A 27,081-nucleotide genomic window follows, 5' to 3' on the forward strand; every position below is an offset into this window, starting at 1 on the left:
CCTTTTTTTTTTTTTTTTTTACACAATGCGCAGGATTAACCCCTTAGGTTCTACAGTGAGTATAACAAGCATGCTTTACTGCATATAAAGACTGATTTTAATGTTGTGTTTAGTAACGCTTTAAGAGATTAGTGTAGATGACAATTCAGAATCTGCATTTGATCAGCTGTTGTTTCTTCAGAGCCCTTTTGAGGTGCCAGCAAAGCAGGTCAAATGTAGTCTTTTCTTGTTGAAGGCTGTGTTTTCTATTCCAATGCAAGTGTCAGATGTGCTGACTTCTAATGGAAAAGACTGCAATTGATAAGAGCACACTATTACTGTGAGCCCTTAAAGCATACCTATTATGAGACAAATATGAGAGTTGATGGCTTCCTAAAAATACTTGTTTCCTGGTTTTGTCTCAGGCAAGAGAAAACAAAAGAACTGATCATAGATTTCAGGAAAAATAAGACTGATTTAGCTCCACTTGTTATAAAAGGTGAACATGTGGAGAGAGATTCTGCTTTCAAGCTTCTCGGTATATATATATTTCTAAAAACTAAATATGGTCATTAAATCGGAATGCTGTTATTAAAAAATCTCTGCAATGCTTATACCTCCTGAGATTACCTAGGAAAAGCAGTCTAGAGAAGAAGGTATTAGAGACTTTCTATCAGTAATCCATTCAGAGTGTATTGGTCTACTGCATCAAATGCCCCATACATATGTGCAGATCGTCGGCCGAACGATCGGCCGTCTTTTGTCCCCGGGCTGTCGTGTCTGTTGAAAAGTGCAAAAGACTGCACAAGAATTTTGTCCGCCGACTACAGCCGACTGCAGAAGTGATGTCATGTGATGGTTAACTTTCCCTGTGTTTTTTCTTTTCTGAGCATGCCCAGTCTTGCAAATCTGCTGTCTGTCGGCCGAATTCTGTACTGACTGGCGAACAATCGGCCGCTCTGGTGTCGGCATACAAAAATTTTAATGCTTGCACGACAGATTCTTTTCGGCCGAAAGTGCGCTGTCGGCTGTCGGAAGAATCATACTAACAAGCCGAAAATCGGCCGATCGGTCGTCGGCCAAATCTTTTCGGCCGACAATCTGCACGTGTGTACGGGCCTTAGGTATAGTACCTGAATCGCTCATTGGCCGATAGGACTGCTCTTCAGAAAATAATCCACACTGCGTAAAAATGATGGGCTGTAAACTTCTCTCTGAATTTATCAGTCTTTCTGCGTTTGCAGAGCAGAAAAAAATGTGAGTGATCTGTCCCATCCTGGCCATCATTTATTTGAATTATTGCTGTCCAACAGAGGTCTTAGAAATTTCAAGGTGAGGACAAACAGATTTAGGGCGGGTTCAAACTACTTTGGGTAGTAATCACAGGTCGGGGACAGTGCCTTGCTTTTTTTTACAACGCAAGGCACTGTTTTCCCTTTTGTTTTTCTAAACAAAGTGGAATGTCACAGAGTTGCAGATCTGTTGCATTATTCTGCACCGCTCTGCAGTGTGGAAGTGCGAACTGAGCACACAAAAAAAGACTGTTTTCTTTGTGCCCTTGCAGAGAATCTTTATTGTGTCCTAATCTCATTCCAGGTAAGGTAACTAGAAAGGGATGAAGCCAACTGGCATCACAGCCAGGGAGCTAGCATTCTTAAGGGATGAAGAGAATTTGTAAGATAATAAAATGCATGTGTATGTCATTCATATTGCATGAAAAGAAACCTGTGGAAAAATATAAACTATCAATTGCTTTAAGTGCATACAAATCCAAATGTCTGTAAGCCATCTTAACTTGTAGAGCACCCCAGGACTACTGGAAACCACTGCCTGTGTTTACCAGGTCTGGGCTTCCCCTCTTCTGTGTCTCACTATTTGTCATTTACTATGGCAGAACCATAAAAAAGTGATAGAAGAAAGACCAAGTGGTCTATTGCGTTTACCTCATTTTCTACTTAAATTTACACCCTATTGTTGAGTACAGATTTGCCCTAGATTACCAAAAGTATTAGAAAGCCTGCCTTTACACGCACATGAACATTAATGGAATCCCAGTCTTAGTCTGTAGGGCTCAATATTAAGTTGGCTCACCCTTTGCAGCTATAACAGCTTCAACGATTCTGGGAAGGCTGTCCACACGGTTTATAAATGTGTCTATGTGAATGTTTGACCAGACTGGGATGCCATTAAAGTTCATGTGCGTGTGAGTATTTACCAAAAATACTTTTGGTAATATAGTATATATATATACCAATCCAGGAAAGAGATGGCCAGCAAACATCATTCAAAACATGAAGGAGATTTTTCAAGTAAGCTTATATTGGATTGTAAAGAATAACTATCATTTGTATTGTTATTACAATGCTGATATTAAATTGTATGCTGTGACCATAGAACTCCTTTAATGATCATTCCCAAACAAAAAGGGTTACATCTTATATTCCATATAATATTTGATTTTTACTAAAACATTAAGGCTGCATTCACATGTCAGCGTTTGGAAGCTCTTGTACTTATTTGGAGCGTATTGCGTCCCGCGATTTTGTTTGCGCGATGTTGCCGCGATTCGGCAGGCGGAAATCGCTGCAACATCGCTCGGCGTTTGGGGGGCTATTGCAAATCAACGGGCAACGCTAGGCGTCCCGCGATTTGCAATAAATCTCCGGATCGCGGGCGGAACCGCGGCGGTTCTGCCCGCGATCCATACGCTCACATGTGAACGGAGCCTAAAACTTTTACATTATATTTCCTTCAATCAGTTATGGACATAAAAAGGTCGCTGTGCACAAATATATTGTAAACTTGGGTCAACCAACATTTCCAACATGGCCCTATTTATGTGCTTTTTTTTACTAAGTTGTTTTCTCTTGGTAGGTACTTACTCAGAGCTCGTATAGGTGAGGGCTTCCTAGCTGCACTTACTGCTGTAAGAAACCGTGCGTAATTCATATCTGTGGATAAACAAAAAGATATACATTAATACGTATATTATCTTGATTTTGTCACTAATATACAGTATCTCACAAAAGGGAGTAAACCCTCACATTTTTGTAAATATTTTATTATATCTTTCCATAAAACAAAACTGAAGAAATTAGACTTTGCTACAATGTAAAGTAGTGAATGTACAGCTTGTATAACAGTGAAAACTTTCTGTCCCCTCAAAATAACTCAACACACAGCCATTAATGTCTAAACCGCTGACAACAAAAGTGAGTACATGGTGAAAAATGAAAGTGCGCTGATTGGATAGTGGGAGGCTGCTACCTTAGAACTTTAAATAGTGAAGTGAATAAAATGATGTATATCAGGTGCGCTAACCAAATAGGTGTGTGAAAATACAAGTGAAATCATATATATATCAAAACACAAGTGGTAAGGTCTATAATAAGACCAATCATGTGCTAATAACATATAAGAAAAGTGTGCAAATACAACTTAATGAAATCAACAATTGGGCATATATTACACCAGTGGGTGCCAAACAATGGTGACCATACGAATAATATTGTGGCAGAAAACAGTCCCAAATAAATGTACACAAAAAAAGAAGTCCAAATCCCAAATTCTTGTGATGAAACGGTTAAACTGAAAGTGTAGAAACCACGTGAATGAAGATTCAGTGTCCCACCACCAGCTTAGCTTCTTACCAGAAGATTGGAATATAAGGGCGTATAGAAAAATAGCTCTGCTCCAGAGATCACACAGCAAAAGAAAGACCCAAAGGGGTATGACCACTGTTGCCTCCCAGGTGGAAAAGAGAGTGATGGGCCTCTTACCAGATAAATGGTTAATTGAGCTGTAGGCAAACAAACACTCCTCTCATATGCGGGATGAGATGTAGGATGGATCTCTGGTAGGTTCTCGCCTTTCTTGTCCTCAGTAGTTCTGTTCTCCAGCAGGAAAATGTCTGTGTCTCCTCATGTCTCTCTTTTCTCCAGTCTTGACTTGATATATATATGATATATATATGATTTCACTTGTATTTTCACACACCTATTTGGTTAGCGCACCTGATATACAAAAGTGAGTACATCCCTAAGTGAAAATGTCCAAACTAGGCCCAATTAGCCATCTTCCCTCCCCGGTGTCATGTGACTTGTTAGTGTTATAAGGTCTCAGGTGTGAATGGGAAGCAGGTGTGTTAAATTTGGTTTTATCGCTCTCACTCTCTCATACTGGTCCACGGAAGTTCAACATTGCACCTCATGCCAAAGAACTCTCTGAGGATCTGAAAAAATAATTAAATGCTCTACATAAAGATGGCCTAGGCTATAAGAAGATTGCCAAGACCCTGAAACTGAGCTGCAGCATGGTGACCAAGACCATACAGCGGTTTACCAGGACAGGCTCCACTCAGAACAGATCTTGCTATGATTGACCAAAGAAGTTGAGTGCACATGTTCAGTGTCAAATCCAGAGGTTGTCTTTGGGAAATAGACGTATGAGTGCTGCCAGCATTGCTGCAGAGGTTGAAGGGGCGGGGGGTCAGCCTGTCAGTGCTCAGACCATACACCGCATCAAATTGGTCTGCATGGCTGTTGTTCCAGAAGGAAGCCTCTTCTAAAGATGATGCACAAGAAAGCCCGCAAACAGTTTGCTAAAAACAAGCAGACTAATGACATGAATTACTGGAACCATGCCCTGTGGTCTGATGAGACCAAGATAAACTTATTTAGTTCAGATGGTGTCAATCTGACATGGTCCTGGGGCCCCAGGACAACGTCAAATTGTGACAAAATGCGTCAGTAGGAGCGATGTGCTGACGTCACCGTGTTTGCGTAAGTCCCGGAAGGACGGGCTGCTGTGCAGAGTCGGCCAGATTTTTTATGCATGTTACCTAATTTCCTATGCAAGTGCAACCTTTATTTGTTAAATAAATGCTAAAATAATTTTAAAGCTATGGAGGTCTTTTTTCTTCTGGGGTTATCTTTGACTGAGTCTCCTCAAGAGTGATGGGCATCGGTTCCCTCATTAAGTCCTATTGTTTGAACAGAGGCCTAGGCTGGACCAAAGCCGCAGGCGAGAGAGACCTCCTGTGACAGGAGATCATTATATTTTGGTAAGCAGTCAATTTATGTGGTGGAGGCTTCTCTTTTCACATGGGCTCACAATCAATTGGGTGATGAAGAATTCACTTTGTGACTTTATGACATCACTTTTTGGACTATTTATTTTCTGTATGACATAAGTGCAACTTTATTTGGTTTACTATTTCTTGTTGTGTGTCTCACAGCTTAGTTGCTGCTGCTATATGTATATTATTTTATTTTTGAATAGCGCAGTTATTTTTCTTCTTTTTTAAAGGTGATAAATTACTGCACTCAAACATTACGGATTTTTACACAACTGGGTGCATTGTTCCATGACAACAATGCACCTGCGTTCACATCAATAACAAATATGGAATTTTTTCCCATTGCAAAGAGGCCTAAATGTGAATGTGCCCTGATGGAGATAGTGACTATAGGCTCAATTCGCAAAGTTTTACACAAGAGAAAGTATCTGTATTTTCAGTTATGTGACTAATTAATAAGTCTGATTGGACTCTACTAAAATGAACTGTCAATTTGTTTTTTAATATACTATATAATCTATATTTATCTTTTTTAAACACATGGCATGAGAGAAGACAAATAAGGTTATATATACCATTTCATACAATGAGACAATAACGCAAACGTTTTGGCTGAACATATTTTTTTAAACTGCCAGCACTATATGTGTAATAAAATGTATTACTTTAATATTTTATCTGGTTCTCATGTTAGAAGTGCTGTGGTCTATTAGATTCCTACGTTTATTTACTCTTGTTATTGTATCCATTCTAGTATCAAACAGCATTCAGAGTTCTTAATGGCTTTATTAATCCAAGAGAATCTTTTGTCATGAAATGAATGCCTATGATGCAATTAATATAATAGGACAATTGACTATTTACACGTGCTGCATTGGTATATTACACTCCTGTAAATTTCCAGAAATGTATACAGTATGTGTTCTTTCATTTAATTTGGCTTTGAGCTTCTGAAAAAAAATGAAAGAATTATGTCTTTACAGTAAGTTGATCACATATAGAGAGTCATAATTCAATGTTTTTAATTGTGACATTTAAACATTTTTATTGTATTGCTAGTTAAGTAAAATGTATCCTTTTGAAAGTCTATATGGTAAGCTGTGATACCCTCTTTATTAGAACAAATCACTCTGCAAGCACATCAAAAATGGAATGGATTCCTGATAAGCTACAAGCACATGGCCACATTTAGAAAGTGTTAATTATGTCTAAACTGCTTCCAATGGAATACAGAGCTCATAAAATATATATGTAAAAGTGCTAAGTAAAATTGATAGCGCTGTATACAGTGGGGAAAATTATTGATCCCCTGCAGATTTTGTAAGTTTGCCCACTTACAAAGAAATGAAGGCTCTATAATTGTTATCATAGGTGTATTTTAAATAGACCAACCAAAAAACATGTTACAAATGTTATAAATTAGGTTGCAGTTCAGTGAGTAAAACAGGGCTTGACAAATTTTCTTGAAATCTAGGAGCCAGCTAAAAAAGTTAGGAGCCAGTTTTTTTTTTTTTTTAAACTAACAACCAAGCTTTATTTAATAAAACGGATACTAAATTTACACATAAATACGACTAGAACCCCACTCTCCTCTAGCGCAATTGGATGAAAACAGACTGTCTGTCTCTTTCCATCCGATGCCATCTGATCCGATCCACGGGATGGATAGAAAATAGAACCACCATCCGTCTGCTTTTGGCGGACAGGATCAGATGGCGGCAGATTACTGCTCCATAGAGGAGAATGAAGGGTCCGATCAGGTCTGCCTGAAAAACTGACAGGCAGACCTGACCTGTGTGAAAGGGGCCTTTGGCTGTGGCATGGCGATGAGGAAAAAAAAAAAGATTATATATATATATATATATATATATATTTTTTTTTTTAATAATAATTGGAAAAAAAATATTTTTTTTTATTTTTTTTAATAATTAAAAAAAAAAGAAAAAATATTATTTAGTTTTTACATTTAAAAAATAAATTAAATTAATAATAAATAACCACACTCCCTGTCAAAGGTAACTAACTGGACAGGGAGATGGTAATGCATTGTGAACAAACAGGCAGTGGAAACAGTAATTACAACAGTCATTACTCTCGGCCACCACAAGAGGGCGCCAGTTCCCCATTGGAAGCCTCTCATCTCAAGTAGGCCGAAAAGCCGGGGCCTCAATTTTCGGACGGCGCAGAAGTCCGTGCACTCCGTGCGCGGAAGTCCATGCAAAAATGACAGGACACCTTCTGCAGGGCACCCCAGGCGCCAGGTCACTAATTCTAGTCGCAAATGCGACCTGGCGCCCGGGTTTTGTCGAGGTCTGGAGTAAAATAAGTATTTGATCCCCTACCAACCAACAATAATTCTGGATCCCACAGACTGGGTACAGTATGTGCTCATGTGGTACACAGATTAGTCCTGTCAATTTAAGATGGTGCTCCTAACGACAACTTATGTGTATAAAGAGACCTGTCCACAGAATCTCTTCCATTCCAACTTCATCATCATATGCAAAACCAAAGAGCTGTCAAAAGGACAAGATTGTAGACCTGCACAAGGTCGGAATGGGCTACAAGACCATCAGAAAGAAGCTTTGATAAGAAGGAGGCAACTGTTGGAGCGATCATTTGCAAATCAAAGAAATACAAAATAACCATCAATTGGTCTGGGTCTGGAGCTCCATGCAAGATTTCGCCTCATGGGGTAAGGATGATCATAAGAAAAGTGAGGGGTCAGCCCAAAACTACACAGGAGGAGCTTGTGAATGATCTCAAGGCAGTTGGGACCACAGTCATCAAACAAGCCATTGGTAACACAATACGCCGACACTGACTGAAATCCTGAAGCACCCGCAAGGTCCCCCGCCTCAAGAAGGCACAAATACAGGCCCGACTGAAGTTTGCCAATGAACATATAAATGATTCAGAGAAGGATTAGGAGAAAGTGCTGTGGTCAGATGAGACCAAAAATTAAGCTCTTTGACATTAACTCGAATCGCCGTGTTTGGAGAAAGATAAATGTTGACTATGACCCTAAGAACACCATCCCTACAGTCAAGCACTGAGGTGGTAACATTATGCTTTGGGGCTGTTTCTCTGCTAAAGGTACAGGCTGACTTTGTCGCATTGAGGGGCCAATGGTTGGGGCTATGGATTGTAAAATCTTGGATGAGAACCTTCTTCCCTCAGTCATAACAGTGAAGATGGGTCGTGGATGGGTCTTCTAGCATGACAATGACCTAAAACAACAAGAGTGGCTCAAGAAGAAGCATATTAAGGTCATAGAGTGGCCTAGCCAGTCTCCAGACCTTATTCCTATAGAAAATTATGGAGGGAGCTGAAACTTCGAGTTGCCAAGTGATATCCAAGAACCCTAAAGTGATTGTAACCCTAAAAAAAAGTAAAAAAAATTAAAAGAGCTCCTGTTCCCTTATGGCAGATTAAACAGCACAGTGCTTGTGCTGTCTAATCTGCCCCTCCCTATGATGTAAAAATCCAGTTTGATCCTGCCAGCTCCGGTGTCCCCCTCTGTGTGCTGACCAGTATAATCATGGCTGCTGAGCCCTGATTACTGTGGTCAGTTTATGGGCCTCTGTCATCCGCAGCTCCCCTCTCTCCCCCTCCCTGCCTGCCTGTCAGCTCCTGAGTCTGTGAGCCCCCCGCAGCTATTAGTAGCAAAGTAAACTATAAAGAAATGTCACTGTCAGCTCTTTTATCCAGCTATAACACACTGTGTAAGTGTTTGTTAAAAACTAAGCCTGTAAATACCTTCTTTCAGATCTCTTCAGGGCAGTCACGTGACTCCTGGCCATTCTCCTCCCCCATCTAAGAGCTACAGCGGGAGGGCTTGAGCAGCCAGCACAGCGGTTGCCCATAGATGGAGTAGATGAGCGGCCGGGAGCCACGTGACTGGCCTAAAGAGATCTGAAAAATTGTATTTTTGACTTACTGTAAATCCATTTCTGTGATGTTCAATGATGAACACAGATCCTGATCTTCTTAACCATTGGGTTATATTACCCCCTACAGGAGTAGGACACTAGGCAGAAAAATAATCTGGCTACGCCCATGGGCAGTCTGAGGGGTATACTCCCTCTCTTAGCTATAGTTACTAAATATAGTTACAGAAGAATTACAACTCCATAGAGGGTTGGGTGCAAATGCTGGCCGATTACCGACATCTCATTGTGTGGTTATGAGTTAGCGATCATCTGTATCGTGAAACGCGTCAACCTGGCATGTCTTTGATGCACTGTCTGTATGAATGTATCCATGAGGAATAAAGGATATCATTGATTTCATTTCTCTCTTGAGTGCGGTCATACTCTTGATTTTCAACTATTGCGGATGACGGATCCGACCTGCACCTGGATCAACACCTCACCTGAGCGGCTTTCTCCCCCTTGTTAACGTTGCAAACCAGCCACACCAGATCGGCGTACCAAGCCTGGCGAGGCCAGTCTGGAGCCACTAAGATGACTGGAATCCTTTTTGACTCGATCCTGCGTAAAAGTTTTGGAAGAAGCTTAAGAGAAAGGAAGGTGTAAATCAGACGATACTGACCCCACGGGGCTACTGGTGCGTCTGCGGCGCCCTCCAGAGGATCCCATGACAGAGCTACAAACCTCTTCCCCTTCCTATTGAACCAGGACACCAAGAGATCCACCATGGAGATGCCCCACCGGAGACATAACTGATGAAACACCTTCAGATGAAGGGACCACTCCCCTTGGTCCAACGCCTGCCGACTGAGGTAATCAGCCTGCCAGTTTTCCACCCCTTGAATGTGTATGACGGAGAGGGCTAGAACTAACCATTCTGCCCACCTTAGAATGCCGGCTACCATCTAGGAGCTGCAAGGACACTTTGAGCCACCTTGGTGATGGACATAAGCCACGTTGTGGCATTGTCCGATTGAATGTGCACTGAACATCCCAGTCTGATCGCACATAGTGCCAAGACATTGATCGGTAGTCTGGACTCTTACAGTGTCCAGATCCCCTGGGTAGAATTTTTGCTGAGGACTCTTATCCACTCGGACAGGCTGGCATCCATGGGGGCAACTGTCTAATACAAGGGGAGGAAAGATTTGCCCAGTCCAAGCGCCGGAGAGCGAAGCAACCATATCAGGGACTCCTTCGTTCCCCGGCTCAGTCGGATCTGATTGTCCAGAGACTGAGGAGTCTTGTCCCATTTGGCCACAATCTCCCTTTGCAGGGACCTCGTATGGAACTGTGCAAACGGATCTGCCTCAAAAGGTAGACACTATCAGGCCCAGAACCCACATGCAAGTCCAGAGGGACGACCATCTGCTGGACAGCAGGAAACAAATTGCCTACAATTTCTGGAGTTTGTCCAGAGGAAGAAGCACTCTGGCTAAGGCCGGGTGCAGAATCAGACCCAGATAGACCAGCTTTGTGGACAAAACGAGAACAGACTTCTCAAGATTCAGAATCCAGCCGAAACTTCACTCGCAAAAAGGAGGTCATCCAAGTAGCCTAGTACCGCGATCCCCCGTTGGCGTAACAATGCTAACACCAGGGCTAACACTTTTGTGAAGACACGAGGAGCAGAGGCGAGAGCAAAGGGTAACACCACGCTGATAATGCTCCCCTCCCATGGCAAAGCAGAGGAAGCGCTGGTGACCGGCACATATTGGAATGTAAAAGTAAGCATTCTTGATGTCGATAGAGGCAAGAAAATCCCTCTGATGCAGGGATGCCACCACCGTGCGAATGGACTCCATTCTGAACTTCTGCACCTGCACAAAGCAGTTCAGCACCTTGAGGTCCAGGATTGGATGCACCTTGCCTTCCTTGCTGGGAACTGTAAACCGGTTCGAGTTAAAACCCTGAAAAAGGTTTAGAAGTTGGAACCGGGACAATCACCCCTTGAAGTAACAGGTCTTGTACCACCCCAACAGAGCCTGTAGGCGGTCCAGGGACAAGCGCACGTTTGAAGGAAAAAAACCTTGCCGAGGGACAAGAGCGAAACTCGATCTTTTAGCCAGACTGTATGACTTTGTGGACCCACTTGTCTTGTACCAGGGAAGTCCATGGGTCCAGAAACTAGCAAAGATGTCCCCCCACTCCCGATACGGGTGAAGGAACACCTTCATCCTGAAGGAGCCTTGTACGCGGGAGAAGCCCGCTCTCGGCTTGCTAGACCAGGTTTGTTTGGATCCTCTAGAGGAGGCCCTGAAAGGCTTTGAGCCCTTGTCAGTCGACCCTGAGGGATGAAAAAACTTCTTATGAGCCGAGAAGGAAGGCCCACGTCTATGATGAGGTTCCTTGCCCTTAGTAGCCTGCAGAAGAAAAGTGCTCTTTCCCACTATGAGACGTTTAATGATGTCATCCAGGGTAGCCCCAAACAGGCAATCACCTTGAAAGGGGAGATCAGTCACGGCCTTTTTAGAAGTCTGGTCCACAGACCAGCATTCAAGCCAAAAGATACGCTGAAGAACCATTGCCGAAACAGAGCCGAGCCACTAGGGGAGCCGCATCCAAAGAGGCATCACAGATAAACTGCAGCCCCTGGACCAGCTGCCAACTCAGCAAAGGCAGGGGGGAGCTGTTCTCCCTCCAGGTCACGGCGTAAAGGCTTAGCCCACTCGGTCAGAGTTTGCGACACCAGGGCAATGGTAAATACCGACCTCAGTGCTGAACCTGCCAGAGTGTACATAATGTGTGGCCATAGCCTCAGCCTTCCTGTCAGCCGGATCCTTAAAGGCTGGGGACTCTTCAACCGGAATCATGGTTGCCTTGTTCAATCTGGAAACTGGAGGGTCCACCACCGGTCTAACAGTCTACTTCACAATAATGGACTCCTCAAAGGGGTAACGCCTAGTAAATCGTCCCCAAGGGGACACTTTGGTCGTCCCCACTCTTTAGCGACAATTCTGTCAAGATAGGCGGGGAAAGGAAACACCTTTGCTGCTTTAGATCTTCAAGGTCTCCCGCACAGATACGGTTGCAGATCTGGAGGAATCATCCTCAATATCCGAGGATTCCGGGCGCGTGGTCACAGACTCAGCAGGGTGACCCAAGCCCATGGTGGCCGAATCAGATTTCGGATCTGATGAGACAGATGAGGCAGGGGAAGGCGGGGGAGGGGTTGACGCTTTTTGCTAGCACGTCGTCCGAAAGCCACCTCCACCCGGGACACAAAGGACTCCAGGACCGCCATCAGTGCATCGATGGATGGTTAGGACCTAGAGAGCCCCGCAGCCTCAGAGAGGGGATCAGATGGGAAAATGTGCTCCAAAGACTCCATGAGTCACCAGAGGGACCCCGCAAAAAGTGTAAACCACTGCAAGGGGACAACCCCCACCACACTGGCAGCACCACCCGGTCGCCAGGCACAAAGCACTAAGCGATCCTCAGCAGAGAGGGAGAGAACCCCACCAGACTCACAACTCAGCAGAAACAGACACCTGCAGTCACCAGGAAAATCTGCACGCCACATGCGGCGATCAGGAAGTGAAAAGATCAAGAAGGCAGCACCAGGGGATGAGGAGGGGCTCCTACGGCCGAAATTGCCGCCCACAGGGCTCCACTGTCATGGCTCCTGATATTTTCAATAACAAATGACCGCATAATGGCCGCCAGACTATACAAACATGGCCACCGTGCATAGAAACACACAGGCTACAGCAAAATGGTGGCCCCGCGTGGCACCACGAGGCTCCCTGGGACCCAGGAGGGATCCCTAGGCCTCAAGGACAGGCCCAGGTAGGATAGGGGGCCCTTGCAGGAGCCCCCACTAGGTACAACCCCCCCGCACCGCAGATCATCCTGCGTGTGCTTGCTGGCCAGACTGAGGTGACAACTGGATCTAGATTATCCAGCCCATCGCCCAGTCCGGTAGTTGATTGTGGATCTCACAGGAAAAAACATGGAGAAAAATTTATATCTAAAACAAACAGGAAAAAGCATGGAGAAAAATTTCTATCTAAAACAAAAAATTGCCAGGACCAGAGATCCCAGCAAGGAACTAGGTCCTTACTCCTGACTATGCAGAAAAAAACGTAGTAACTATAGCAGAGAGAGAGAGAGTATTTCCTGGGACTGCCCATAGGCGTAACAAAATTATTTTTCTGCCTAGTGTCCTACTTCTGTAGGGGGCAGTATAACCCAATGGTCATGAAGATCAGGAGCTGTGTCCATCAATAAACAAAAAAGAAAAAAAAATATTTAGATGCTTCATTTTCAACAAACACTTACACTGTGTGCTATGGATAGATAAAAGAGAGGGACTGGTAGTGATTTTTTTTAAAAAGTTACAAACACTTTAGGCATTTAGAGAAGATCTGTAAAGAAGAGTAGACCAAAATCCCTTCTGAGATGTGTGAAAACCTGGTCACAAACTACAAGAAACGTCTTAACCTCAGTGCTTGCCAACAGGGGTTTCTCCACCAAGTACTAAGTCGTGTTTTGCTTGAGGATCAAATACTTATTTTACTCACTGAACTGCAATGTAATTTATAACATTTGTTTAATGTGTTTTTTTCTGGATTGTAGATTGATATTCTGTCTCTTCATTTAAAATACAGTAAAACCTTGGTTTGAGAGTAACTTGGTTTGAGAGCGCTTTGCAAGACAAGCAAGTTTTTAAAATAAATTTTGACTTGATATACAAGCGATGTCTTGATATACAAGTAGCGTCATGTCACAACTGGGTATAAAAGAGAAGAGACGCGCCTCTAAGTGTAGCAATATTGTTACATTTAATAAAGGTTCAATATTTAGCAGCTCACATGGTTGATAATTAAAACAGACACATCTAAGTATGCAGGCATCCGGGGTAAAGCTGTCCACATAGACCATCCTCCGCACTGCCATCTTCATCACACCCTTCCACGCTGCGCTCCACGAGCGAGTCAAAGTCTCGCTTTCAGATCACTCTACTGCAGGGTAGTCTTCCCAATCACAATTGCAGACTGACATTGGTGAGAGCCAGTGGTTCAGAAGATGGTCTATGTGGACAGCTTTCCCCTGGATGCCTGCATATTTAGATGTGCCTCTTTAATCATCAACCATGTGAGTTGCTAAATGTTGTACCTTCATTAAATGTCCCCATACTGCTACACTTAGAGGCGCCTCTCTTCTCTTTTATACTCTGTAGCTCCTGCTGGATTTTGCTTCTAATCCCCTTGTGGAGGCGCCATTTGTGGATGGACATTTTATGAAGACACAACCTATCACATTGCTAGAATCTTTGTATATAGACTATAAACTGAAAGACTTATGAATAAATGGTTGTGGAACGAATCATCTGAGTTTCCATTATTTCTTATGGGGAAATTCGCTTTGATATAAGAGTGCTTTGGATTACAAGCATGCTTCCGGAACGAATTATGCTCGCAGTCCAAGGTTTTACTGTACATCTATGATAAAAATTAAACTTAATTTTTTGTAAACTTACAAAATCTGCAGGGGATCAAAACACTATTTTCCCCACTGTATATAGCGCCATTAATTTTACTCAGTATTTTACTTATTATAAGCTCTGGATACCCAGTGATCCATTGCAATCAGTTTAGACATAATTAACAATCTCTAAATGTGACCATGTGCATGTCTTAAATGTGACCCTTATCAGCCACATAAATTTACAAAATATGCAGGGGATCAAAAATCATTTTGGCTCGGTTACCACTAGTGCGGCTACGAAGTCGTGCTACTTCTAGCACGACTTTGTAGCGAAAGTAAACTGCGGCTTCAGTGAGACTTGTCCCTCAAATATAGAGGGAAGTCGCGCTCAAAAGTAGTACACGATTTACTTTTGAAGTCGCGGCAACTGAAGTCGCGGCAGTGGAAACGGACCCCATTGAAAACAATGGGTTTTGACTTGCTGTGCGACTTGACATGTGTCAAGTCGCACCGCAAGTCGCACTAGTGGAAACCGGGCCTTTCCCCTGTAGTTTAAGTACCTATAATAAATAAATAAAATATCTTCTGATATCCTGTATGTTTTTAATATCTATGTATTATGGCAATGCTAGCCAGGTTCTATAAATGCTGTGGGGGAAAAAAGTCTGACTGTTTAAAAACTTTGGAGTATCTACAAAGTCTTCCCATCCTCACTATCTTAAGAATGTTCTTTGATGCCAGCCTCCATTAGGGATGAAAGATTTGAAACAGGAGGATCACTTCCACCACTACCTGTCAGTATCAATTATAGTAAATATGTAATAGGAAACACGGTGGGTAAATATATCCTATTAGTAACCACTACAGTGAGGAGTGACTCTTCCCACTTCCATTTTCTTTTCCAGCTTGCGCATGCTTATTATTGGCCGTGAATTTTTGGCCAACGTCCGATCGGCCGATTTTCGGCTTGTTAGTATGATGCTTTCGACAACCGACTCCGACTTTTCGGCCGAAAAAAATCTGGTGTGCAGGCTATAACATTTTTGTTGGCCGTCAACACAACGGCCGATTTTCCGTCAGTCAGTACAGATTTCGGCAGACAAAAATCTGATGAGCAAGACTGGGCATGCTCAGAGAAGAAAAAACACACGGAAATTAAACCATCACATGACATCACTTCTGAAGTAGATTTTTGTTGGCCGAGAAAATTTGTGTGCAGTCTAGAGCACATTTCAACCAACACAACAACACTGGACAAAAGTCGGACGATCGGTCGGCCGATAATCGTTGCGTGTGTACGAGGCATTACATTCCTACATTTCTTGATGCTGGGGACAGGGATTGAGGGAGGATTAGACAGATCTGTTAGTGAGAAGGATTGAGGGGCAATTAAAGATTGATGGACAGGGAGTGGAATAAGAGATAAAGCAGCCATTATTAATAGAGAATATTTTTGGGGAAAAGAGAATAGGATTAATAGGAAGAAAGTTCACTGGAGGCTAAACCTGGAAAACATTGTCAGAATCCTCTTGTAGCAACAGCTGAAGTTGTTATCCTAAAACCAGACTGTAGAGCCTGCCAGAATGAGATTGTAGTAAAAGTAATTTTTTGTATTCTTCATTAAAATCATGTTCTCCCACCCAATTTTCTAAATTCCCAAACCCAAAATACATACATGTGCTAGAATCCTGTAGTCTTGCTGGAACTTTACATACATTTTTCTATTGCCTATTACCCAAAGATGAACTTTTTCACCCGATGTTATGCCTTTGTCATAGTAATGTTGACAACACTGCACAATGCCTGGAGATAGCAGTTTGAAGATCTGCTTAGTACAGGCTTTTTAATCTCAGAAAACAAATAATCTGCATGTTCATGCACTGAGCAAACATCACTGGCTTCAGCCTTGGCTTGGGGAAAGCAAAGTAACAGTTTATTTTGAGCAACTAATAATTACCTTCATATTAGTTAATTAGATGTCTACATGTAAACCCAAGCATGTGAACCTTTTAGGACCCTCCAACGTGACTTCCTCCATGATTTACAAAATTTTCTGCTTCTTAAAGGAATAGTAAATGCTATCATTTTTTTTTAAATAACAAACACGTTTATACTTACCTGCTCTGTGCAATGGAATTGTTTAGAGCGACCCTAAACTTCCTCTTCTCGGGTCTGGCTCCTCCTCCTCTGTGCAACCAAAGTAAGTCGCTTCTTATCGTGGCACACCTGCGGGCTGGCTTTCGAGCCACGCTGCCTGTGTCTATAGACACAGACAGGGATGCTAGGGCCTGCCCCCATGCTCCCTCGACACAGGATTTGACTGACAGCAGCAGAGGTCAATGGCTCGGGCAGCTCTCAGCCAAGCCTGTGAGAGCTGAGAGGAAACTGGCACAGCACTGGATTGAGTGAGGGCTCTGGTAACTATAATGGGGGGGGGGGGGGTGGTCGAGGGGGCATACTACTACCTGAAAAACATTTTTTAATTTATTGCAAGGAATGTATTAAAATAAAATAGTTTAGGCTTTAGAACCACTTGAACTAAATACTGGCAAAGTCTGGTGATCTAATGGCATTTTTCCACTGCAAGTACCAGCTCGGCTCAACTCGGCCCTGCTTGGTTTTCCACTGCATGGTACCGCATGGTACGGTGTTGGAACGGTTCGGTACGGTTTGCTTTTCCATTAAAGTAGTACTAAAGTAAGTGGGTGGGATAACAACGATTCTCTGACCAATCAGTGGCTAGTAGTGACTGCATGCAAAGGATTGTGGGATATGGTACCGGGTATGGTACCTCATGGAACCACAATCGAGGTGGTACTGTTTTAGAGAGCCGTACCTTTCGGTTCCATGCAGTGGAAAAGCGCCGCCGTACCGTACCGTACCAAACCGTTCCTACACCATACCATGCGGTACCAGCAGTGGAAAAGCACAAAAGCAAGCCGAACCATTTGGTTCCACGCAGTGGAAAAGCCCCATTAGGCTCTATTTTTTATGGGCATTTAGCCACGCCGTGACTCCCAGCAGCAAGAATCTACTGATTCCTGTGGCCGGGATTGACAGCTGCATGTCTATGTAAATGGAGCCTAAAGTGCCTCTTTTGCTAGATTATGAAGTGAATAAGGCCTGCCAGTAATAAAATCTTTAGTGCTGCTTATCTTTACAATCATGAATAGATAATCGCTGCTGAAAAATCCTCAGCATCTGACACTTCTAGGAGTGGTCCCTAATCTCTATATTTTGTGGTTCTATCTGCTGATCCTCTGCTTCACTAGAGAACACTATAATAGCTGATGGGTAGAATCACAGCGGAGGCTGACTATGACACATCTGGAAGTACTGTATATGTGCATAATAAACGAGTAGCGGCACACTAGAAAAATTTGTGAATGAAACCCCTTACATATTTTACTCCGGCAGGTATTTACTCATACAAGTGCCTGCAGTTGTGAAACATGTAAAAGGTTCCATTCCTGTCATCTGATGTTCTGCCAAATTTTATGAGTTAATAAAGAATCTGCAAGTATTTCTCCGGTGTGCTGTCATCCATACATTATGCCCCTATGAGTTTTTTTCAGTGACAAGCTGGACGTGCACCAGTGGGCAAGTGTGGCCTGACTTGGAGAAGCTCCATATCTCTGTACATCTGGAAATTTGTTGAATGCTGAAGACTGAATACAGCAAATATATGTGAAGGGACAGGTACTTGTTAGAGCTGAACTCTAGACATCTAAAAAAGACAAAAAAAAAAAGCAGCTCTGTAAGCAGATCAAGAAGCATGCTGATAGGATGAGAAAAGCGGAGTGACGGAGAGATGAGCTCATCACTGAGTTGATTCTCATTTCACTGACCAGTTACAGACTGGAGCAGATCCAGGATGACCTGGAGGAGGCTGGTCATCATTCAATGATAGAACATCTAGTGTCGGAAACAAAAAGTATTCCGAAGGAAATCTTGTATTGAAGGTTTTGTTATATTATCTTTCAAACGGACTATTCATTTTTATCTTTTTATGTTACCTGGAGTGCTGCTTTAAAGCTTTTTTCAAGCAGATCTTATTCAAAATGTCTTACTCTAGCAACAGAGCCCCTCTGTGAAGATGAAAGTGCAAGAGCAGAGTATTCTGTACCTCTTGACAGGGGGTCATACTGCATAGTATGACCTGTTGGATCAACTGATCTTCACCCCAGGCTTTCTGAATCATAATTTTATGGATAATTTATGTAAATAAATATTATAACTACTGACAAATAACGTGAATAACATTGATTATCTTGTTACCTAAAAGTGGGTGGATATATTAGGCAGCAAATGAACATGTTGTCCCTGAACTTGATGTGTTGAAAGCAGAAATACTGGCAAGGAGCGACTTTGACAAGGGTCAAATTGTAATAGTTAGACAACTGGGTCATAACAACTCCAAAACTGCAGTTTCTGTAGGGCGTTCCTAGTCAGCAGGAAGGCTGGTGAACTGGCCACAGGACCATAGGCAGCCAGGGCTCATTGAAGCACGTGGGGAGCAAAGGCTGGCCCATGCAATCCAATCTAAAAACAGAGCTACTGTAGATCAAATTGCTAAAAAGTTAATGCTGGTTCAGACAGAAAGAGTTCAGGACAAACAGTGCGAAAGAATGTCACCAGCACACCACATGTCTTAAAAATTGTATTGAATGTTTATTTATTTTTACCTTATTTTATCTATTCAAAATTTCATAAAATGCATTGCAAAACAAAACTGGGTCTAAAGCAGTGGTTCTTAACCTTGTTGGAGGTACTGAACCCCACCAGCTTCATATGCGCATTCACCGAACCCTTCTTAAAGCGGAGTTCCAGCCATTTACTCACCTGTCCAACGGTCCAGCGATGCGGCCGCCGGAAGCCTCGATCCTCTCCCTCGGCGCCGGCATCACTGCTGTGGGCACCCGGCTGTTACAGTTTGCGGCTTCACAGCCGGGTACCCACTGCGCATGCGCGAGTCGCGCTGCGCGCCGTGATTGGCCGGCAATCTTCTGGGACCTCTGACGTGTCCCAGAAGATTGCAGGGAGGGAGGGGGAGAGGAGAACTTCCGCTCAGGGCGCCGCGGCGCTCCGAGCGGAAGTGGGAGCGGGTACCTGTCAAAACTAGGTACCCGCTCCCCCCCCCCAAAAAATTACATGCCAAATGTGGCATGTGGGGGGGTCAGGACTCCCTAAAGCGGAAGTTCCACTTTTGGGTGGAACTCCGCTTTAATTGGAAAATTAAAATATGATTTTATGAGTCTAGTCTCGGGAGGGGCACTGCCAGAAAATAAGGTGTTGTTTACAGAACTGAATTAAATGTGTCATACAAAGTAAAATGTACAGAGGTCAGTAGGTTGTAGGGCAGCGTACAGAGGCCAGTAGCATGTAGGGCAGTGTATACGGGTCAGTTGATTGTAGGGAAGGATAGAGTGGTCAGTAGGCTGTAGGACGGTGTACAGAGAATAGGGCAGAGGACAGGAGTGGATAGGACAGTGTACAGGGATCAGTAAAGCCACACACCAGGGGGCTGGGAGGGCACACACCGGGGGGGTTATGAGGGCACACACCAGGGGGTTGGAAGGGCATACACTGGGGGGAGGGTCAGGAGGACACACACTGTGGGGGAGGGTAGTGAGGGCACACACCTGTGGAGAGTCAGGAGGCCACACACTGGGTGTCAGGAGGGCACACATCAGTGGTTGGGAGGGCACACACTGGGGGAGCCAGGAGGGCACACACTGGGGGGGGGGTTCAGAAGGCATACCATGGGGTATCAGGAGGGCACACACTGGGGGGGGGGGTGGTAAGGCATACCATGGGGTGTCAGGAGGGCACACTGGGGTGGGGTTGGGAGGGCATACCATGGGGTGTATGGGGGGCACACACTTGGGGGGGTTGGGAGGGCATACCATGGGGTGTCAGGAGGGCACACACTGGGGTGGGGGGTTGGGAGGGCATACCATGGGGTGTCAGGAGGGCACACACTGGGGGGAGGTGTTGGGAGGGCATACCATGGGGTATCAGGAGGGCACACACTGGGGTGGGGGGTTGGGAGGGCATACCATGGGGTGTCAAGACGGAACACACTGGGGGGAGGGGTTGGGAGGGCATACCATGGGGTGTCAGGGGGGCACACACTGAGGGGGGGGTTGGGAGGGCATACCATGGGGTGTCAGGACGACACACTGGGGGGAGGTGTTGGGAGGGCATACCATGGGGTATCAGGAGGGCACACACTGGGGTGGGGGGTTGGGAGGGCATACCATGGGATGTCAAGACGGAACACACTGGGGGGAGGGGTTGGGAGGGCATACCATGGGGTGTCAGGGGGGCACACACTGGGGGGGGGGGGTTGGGAGGGCATACCATGGGGTGTCAGGACGACACACTGGGGGGGAGGTGTTGGGAGGGCATACCATGGGGTATCAGGAGGGCACACACCAGGGGGCATTCACAATGCTTATTGAGCTAAATGAAAAGGACATGATTTCTATTTGTTAGGTAACAGCACCTCTATGCTAAGCTGCAGTAACTCAGCAGACTTAGCATAGAGGTGCTTGCAAACTAATCCACCATGTACAGCTAGCTGAGCCTACCTCCAGGAACATTCACTCGGCTCCCTCTGCTCAGCTGCTCACACTTCCCTCTTCCAGGCGGGCGCGATCTCCGTGGTCAGGTACATCCCCACCCCGCCCACTCAAGCAGCAAGCAGCCTGCAGGAGATAGGCTGGAAACCTGCTGGGGGAGGTACAGGGGGCAGAGCGTCAAGTGTCTGGGGGGGAGGCCTCACAATCAGTAATATTTTCTCGTGGGGAGCAATTGCCCTGTTGCCCCTCCGCCGAACCCCTGAGACTGACTCACCGAACCCCTGGGGTTCGATCGAACCCAGGTTAAGAACCACTGGTCCAAAGCTTTAATCAGCGATCACATAGTTACAGCAGAAGCAACGTTTTGGAATCTCCGAGGACCCCTTCACCAGGCACGGGATTCTTCGAGACTCTAAACATTCTGCTGTACCTATGTGATGCTTTGGAGCTGATTTTGTTTTACAATAAATTGTATTTGTTTTTGAACAAATAAAATAAGGGAAAAAAATAAAAATAAACATACAATATAATTTTGGAGATCTGTGGTTTGCTGGTGACATTCTTTCACTCAGATTGTCATCAGTTCCAGCCGACAGTCACTGCAGCACCAATGTACATACACAGCCATTTATTTGGGAATGTGTGTGTTGGGAATACTATGCTAGAACAGACAGTGCATCGGAGTTTGGGGCTGTGTAGCCACAGACCAGTCAGGGTGCCCATGCTGACTCGTGTTCACAGCCAAAAGTGTCTACACTGGACATGTGAGCATCACAACTGGACCACAGAGCAATGGAAGAAGGTGGCCTGGTCTGATGAATCACATTTTATTTTACTTCATGTACAGTGCCTTGAAAAAGTATTATTATTGGGGTTTTATGTGATAGACCAACACAAAGTGGCACAAAATTGTGAAGTGGAAGAAAATTGATAAATGTTTTTCAACATTTTTTAAAAATCTGAAAAGTGTGGCGTGCATTTGTATTCAGCCCCCCCCCCCCCCTGAGTCAATAACAAAAATGAAAAAAAAAACACAAGGGCGCACCGGCCTAGTACATTATCCTCTAAAAAAGGTTTATTCACATAAAAGGTATAAAAATACTCACAAACGAGTTCTCGTTAAAAGCATATCAAATAGGTACGTTGTCATCAGCATCAAGATCAAAGGCTGTACCGCCCCCTGAAGCTGGAAATGCGTAAGCCTTTCCAGCTTCAGGGGACAGCACAGCCTTTGATCTTGATGCTGATGACAACGTACCTATTTGATATGCTTTTAACAAGAACTCATTGGTGAGTATTTTTATACCGTTTATGTGAATTGTGACGAGACCAATCTCGCCACTGGGCATTGGAGAAGCCTGGTTGCTCGCCTCCTGCAAGGTGACTATGGACCCTCTCTCATCAGCCCATGCTAAATGTAAACCCCATGGCAATTTGACTGTGTTTGTGGCATCTGAGCGCTGTTTGGATATGTTGAGCGCTCCGATCCAGGCTATCTGGGGATGGGTTGAATGTGGGGGTTCTGTTCAGTAGACTGGGAGTTATGCATTTTTGTGTCTTTTTGTGTTTCTTTACCCAATGTGGCTAATGGAGTCTTGCCTCTATCCTGGAAGCTAAAACGTATTCCTGTAAACTGTAAGGAACAGGAAGTCAACTCCTAATATGGTCATTCCAGGAAGTTCTGAGGAGACGGACTGTCTAAGGTGGCTCCCCATTCACCTTTTGTCAGGTGTGCTAATGACCTCACCTGTTGTCTGCTAAGGGAGGTATTGACACTCAGAGTAATGTGTATTGAGGGCTCGTTAGGGAACCATTGTTCTGTGTCTGACTATAGTTTACATTGATTGCCCCCTGGGGCTTCTGTCTCCTTGCATTGGTCAAAGCTATCTGACCAATCCCTGTTGACTCATTTTCAAGTCCTCATTTGCATAGCAGCCCTCCTGGTCAAGCTATCTGACCAATCACTACTGACTCATTTTCGAGCCCTCGTTTGCATGTCTGGAGAGGACCTTATGGGGGACTGCAGGTACTGTGAAATTGACCAATGGGAAAGCGGTTGTTGGGGGAAGGATGTTCCAAATTCTGTATAAAAGTGTGCTGTGTTCTTCCAATAAATGTTGTTCCTGTTTTACCCTCAACTCAGAGCTTTGTCTCGTTCTTGGGGGGATTCACTGTATGCTGTTGGAGACTGATTGCTAGGAGTGTAAGCTGATGTATGCTTTTCCTGTTCGTCTGCTAGCAGCTATTCGTGAGGTTCCAGGTTGAAGTGCTATTTTGTATCCAGTTCGGGAGTTTGTTGTTCTGCAGTAGCTGTGCTTGTCTCTCAGAAAGGGGCATATCGCCTAAACGGATTTTAACCCCTTGTCTGCTGAAACGGTCCGTTACATGAATAAATCTTTTTTAGAGGATAATGTAGTAGGCCGGTGCGCCCTTGTGTTTGTTTTGTCATTTTTAGGGTTTTTTGACTACCCTGGTCTTGTAAGGGGCTGCAAGGCTGAAGTTATCCAGTGATGCCAAGTCGGAAGTTCTCAGCAGCTGCATGATTGTGGCTAAGATGGATGAATGATCACACTACTCTGAGCGCAGGAGACAGGTGCTCTGCACCAAACTTTTGGTTTCCCCTGAGTCAATACTTTGTAGAACCGCCTTTCGCTGCAATTACAGCTGCAAATCTTTTTGGGTATGTCTCTAGCAGCTTTGCACATCTAAAAAAAATTTTGCCCATTCTTAATTGCAAAAAAGCTCATGCTCAATCTGTCAGATTGGATGGAGAGCATCTATGAACAGCAATTTGCAAGTCTTGCCACAGATTCTCAATTGGATTTAGGTCTGGACTTTGAACATGAATTTGCTTTGATCTAAACCATTCCATTGTAGCTCTGGCTGTATGTTTAGGGTTTTTATCTGGATGGGGAACCTCCACCACAGTCTCAAGTCTTTTGCAGACTCTAACAGGTTTTCTTCTAAGGTTGCCCTGTATTTGTCTCCATTCATCTTCCCATCAACTCTGACCAGCTTCCCTGTCCCTGCTAATAAAAAAAGAATCCCCACATGATGCTGCCAACACGTTTCACGGTTGGGATGGTGTGTTCAGGGTGATGTCAAGTGTTAGTTTTCCGCCACACATAGCGTTTTGCTTTAAGGCCAAAAGGTTTCATTTTGGTCCCATCTGACCAGAGCACCTTCTTCCACATGTTTGCTGTGTCCACCACATGGCTTCTCGTAAACTGCAAATGGGAATTCTTATGGCTTTTTTTCAACAATGGCTTTCTTCTTGCCACTCTTCCATAAGGGCAAGATTTATGCAATGCATGACTAATGGTTGTCCTGTGGACAGATTCTCCCACCTGAGCTGTGGATCTCTGCAGCTCCTCCAGAGTTACCATGAGCCTCTGCTTTAAACTTCTCCACAACTTTATCCCTGACCTGTCTGGTGTGTTCCTCGGCCTTCATAATGCTGTTTGTTCACTAAGGTTTTCTAACAAAGCTCTGAGGGCTTCACAGAACAGCTGTATTTATACAGAGATTAAATTACACACAGGAGGACTCTATTTACTAATTAGGTGACTTCTGAAGGCAATTGGTTCCACTGGATTTTAGTTAGGGGTATCAAAATAAAGGGGGCTGAATACAAAGGCACGCCACACATTTCAGCTAATTATTTGTAAAAAAAATTAAACCATTTATCATTTTGCTTCCACTTCACAATTACGTGCCATTTTGCGTTAATCTATGACATAAAATCCCAATAAAATAACTTTACGTTTTTGGTTGTAACATGACAAAATGTGGAAAATTTCAAGGGATATGAAAACTTTTTCAAGGCACTGTTGATGGCATGTGCATCGCTTACCTGGGGAAGAGATAGCATCGGCATGCGGTATGGGAAGAAGGCAAGCCAGTGGAGGCAGAGTGATGCTTTGGGCAATGTTCTGCTGGGAAACCTTGGCTCCTGCCATTCATGTGTATCCTTCTTTGGAGCCCATGCCTCAACGGGTTAGGGCTGTTTGGGCAGCAAAAGGGGGACCTACACAATATCAGGTAGATGATCATAATGTTCTGGCTGATCAGTATATTTTATGTTTTTATTATATTTTTGTATGCTATGAGTAAGGCTTTCTTGTTACTTGGAAGTGTATTTTATGTAGGTACTATACCATTGTGATCCGATAAGATGTTTAATACAGACACTGGTAACATTTAGATAGCATACATGGTGGAAGGCTGGAAGAAGGATAAGACACAGGGAGGGCAGAACATTCAATCATGGAGAAGCAGGGCCGGCCCTACCATGGGTCCCACTGGGTCCATTGGACCCAGGCGCGACTTACAGAGGGGCAGCAAATTGACTCCCAAATATATTTTCCAGCACTTTTGCGTGTCATCGGTTTGCGGCGCGTTACGGGTGTCAATTCCCTATCTCATACTGCTGCCCTTAGTGCAAACTGATGAGTATGAGGAGGTAGAGTGTCTCCTCCGGGGAACGTCCCTCGCGTGATCGTGGTGTGCGCAATGACGTCAGACATCAGCGCACTCCATCTCACGCAGGGCAGGCCGGATCTTCTAGGGTGGTGGGCGCAGCAGACACAGAAGTGATAGGAGGACTGAGGGTGTTTGGTGGACCGAACGGGTGGTGTTATGAAAGAAGATAACAGTATATATATAATATTTTCTAAATGTTATATTTATATAAAACAATGGATGAGGGGGCCTTTTGGTGAGCATGATTTTTTTTTGGGAGGGAGGGGCGGCATTTTATTCTTGGACCCAGGCAGCACAATGCCTTGGGCCAGCCCTATGGAGAAGACATTATATAAGGATTCTGGGTGAATGCTACAATACCAGCCATGTGTGCACAGTCTGTCCTGCCATAAGGGCATTCCTATGGGATATTCTATAGACACTCAGCTCTGACAATCATGTCTGTTCTACGGACAGCACGGAACGCTGTTATTTGTATATACCAAGACATAATCATTCACTCTAAACATCGAAATAAACAATATACCTTCTGCCTTGCTGTCCTATGAAAGCACTACAGCTAGACTCTCCCAATCTATCGCCGACCCTCCGCACTTTACAGCAAGCCGATTGCCTGGCACTGCCACTTTGCAGCTTGTATTCCTGCGCGTGTCTGTGCTGGAAACAAGCTACCATGTCGCCATCTAGCGGCCATCCTTCATAAATACAATTGTAGAAAGAACGGCGCCACTAATATGTGACAGGAATGGCAGTCGGCTTCTTTTATTCTCTCACATTATTTGTTCAGTTGCTACAAAAAGCAGGTGTATCCAGTACAAGCACACCATAAGGGAAATACAGGGAGTAAATAACATACCTATGGCCCCACAGGCGCGTTCAGGACAGTCTGACATGGCTGCTCTTCACTTACTAAGTAGCAATTGCAGAGCTGCTATCAATGGTAACCTCTAATAAAAGGATGTATTAATAAATGAACCAGGTCTTATGTAATGTTTTCTCTTGCCCTGTTGATCCGGTTACCTGCTTTGGTTATTATGTAACCTATGGATGTGAACTTTGGGAGAACGGTTCACAGTTCAATCTGTGATAACCAGAGTTTTACCGGTTCCGCGGCGCCATCTGCTGGCGGATAGGGGTTAGTGCAGGCACTGCCATAGCTGGCCTGTTATTATCATACAGTTACACTGACTATATTGTCAAAAGTATTGAGAAGCCTGCCTTTACACACACATGAACTTTAATGGCATTCCGATCTTATGCCCAGTGCTGTATTTTGGCCTAGGCCAACAAGGCCCAGGCCTAGGGCGGCACTTTGCAGGGGGGCAGCAAAAAAGCAGCCCCCCTCCACCTGAGACCCTTTTGACCACTGGTTGCTAGAGCCACCTCTCCCACCTCTCTCTCACCCCCTCTCTCTCACTCACCCCCCTCTCTCTCTCCTCCCTCTCTTTCTCTCTCACCCCCTCTCTCCTAACCCTCCTCTCTCATCCCCCTCTCTTTTTCTCTCTCTCTCTCACCCCCTCTCTTTTCCCCCTTCCCCCTCTCTCTTACCCCCCCTCTCTCTCTCTCTCACACCCCCTCTCTTTCTCTCTCTCACCCC

General features: G+C 44.5%; 1 protein-coding gene across 1 annotated transcript in view; it reads right to left on the bottom strand.

Moving 5' to 3' along the window:
- Positions 1-26,429, bottom strand: part of AADAT (aminoadipate aminotransferase) — a 157,036-nt gene extending 130,607 nt beyond the window's left edge. The window contains exons 1-2 of the mRNA XM_082243989.1: positions 26,341-26,429; positions 2,862-2,930 (exon numbers count right to left, since the gene is read on the bottom strand). Coding sequence (XP_082100115.1) covers positions 2,862-2,930; positions 26,341-26,377 — 106 coding nt within the window. The 5' untranslated portion in view covers positions 26,378-26,429. The remainder of the gene's footprint in view (positions 1-2,861; positions 2,931-26,340) is intronic.
- Positions 26,430-27,081: the final 652 nt, after the last annotated feature.

This window comes from Pelophylax lessonae (assembly GCF_965119305.1).
Source record: "Pelophylax lessonae genome assembly, chromosome: 1".
Classification (NCBI taxonomy): Eukaryota; Metazoa; Chordata; class Amphibia; order Anura; family Ranidae; genus Pelophylax; species Pelophylax lessonae.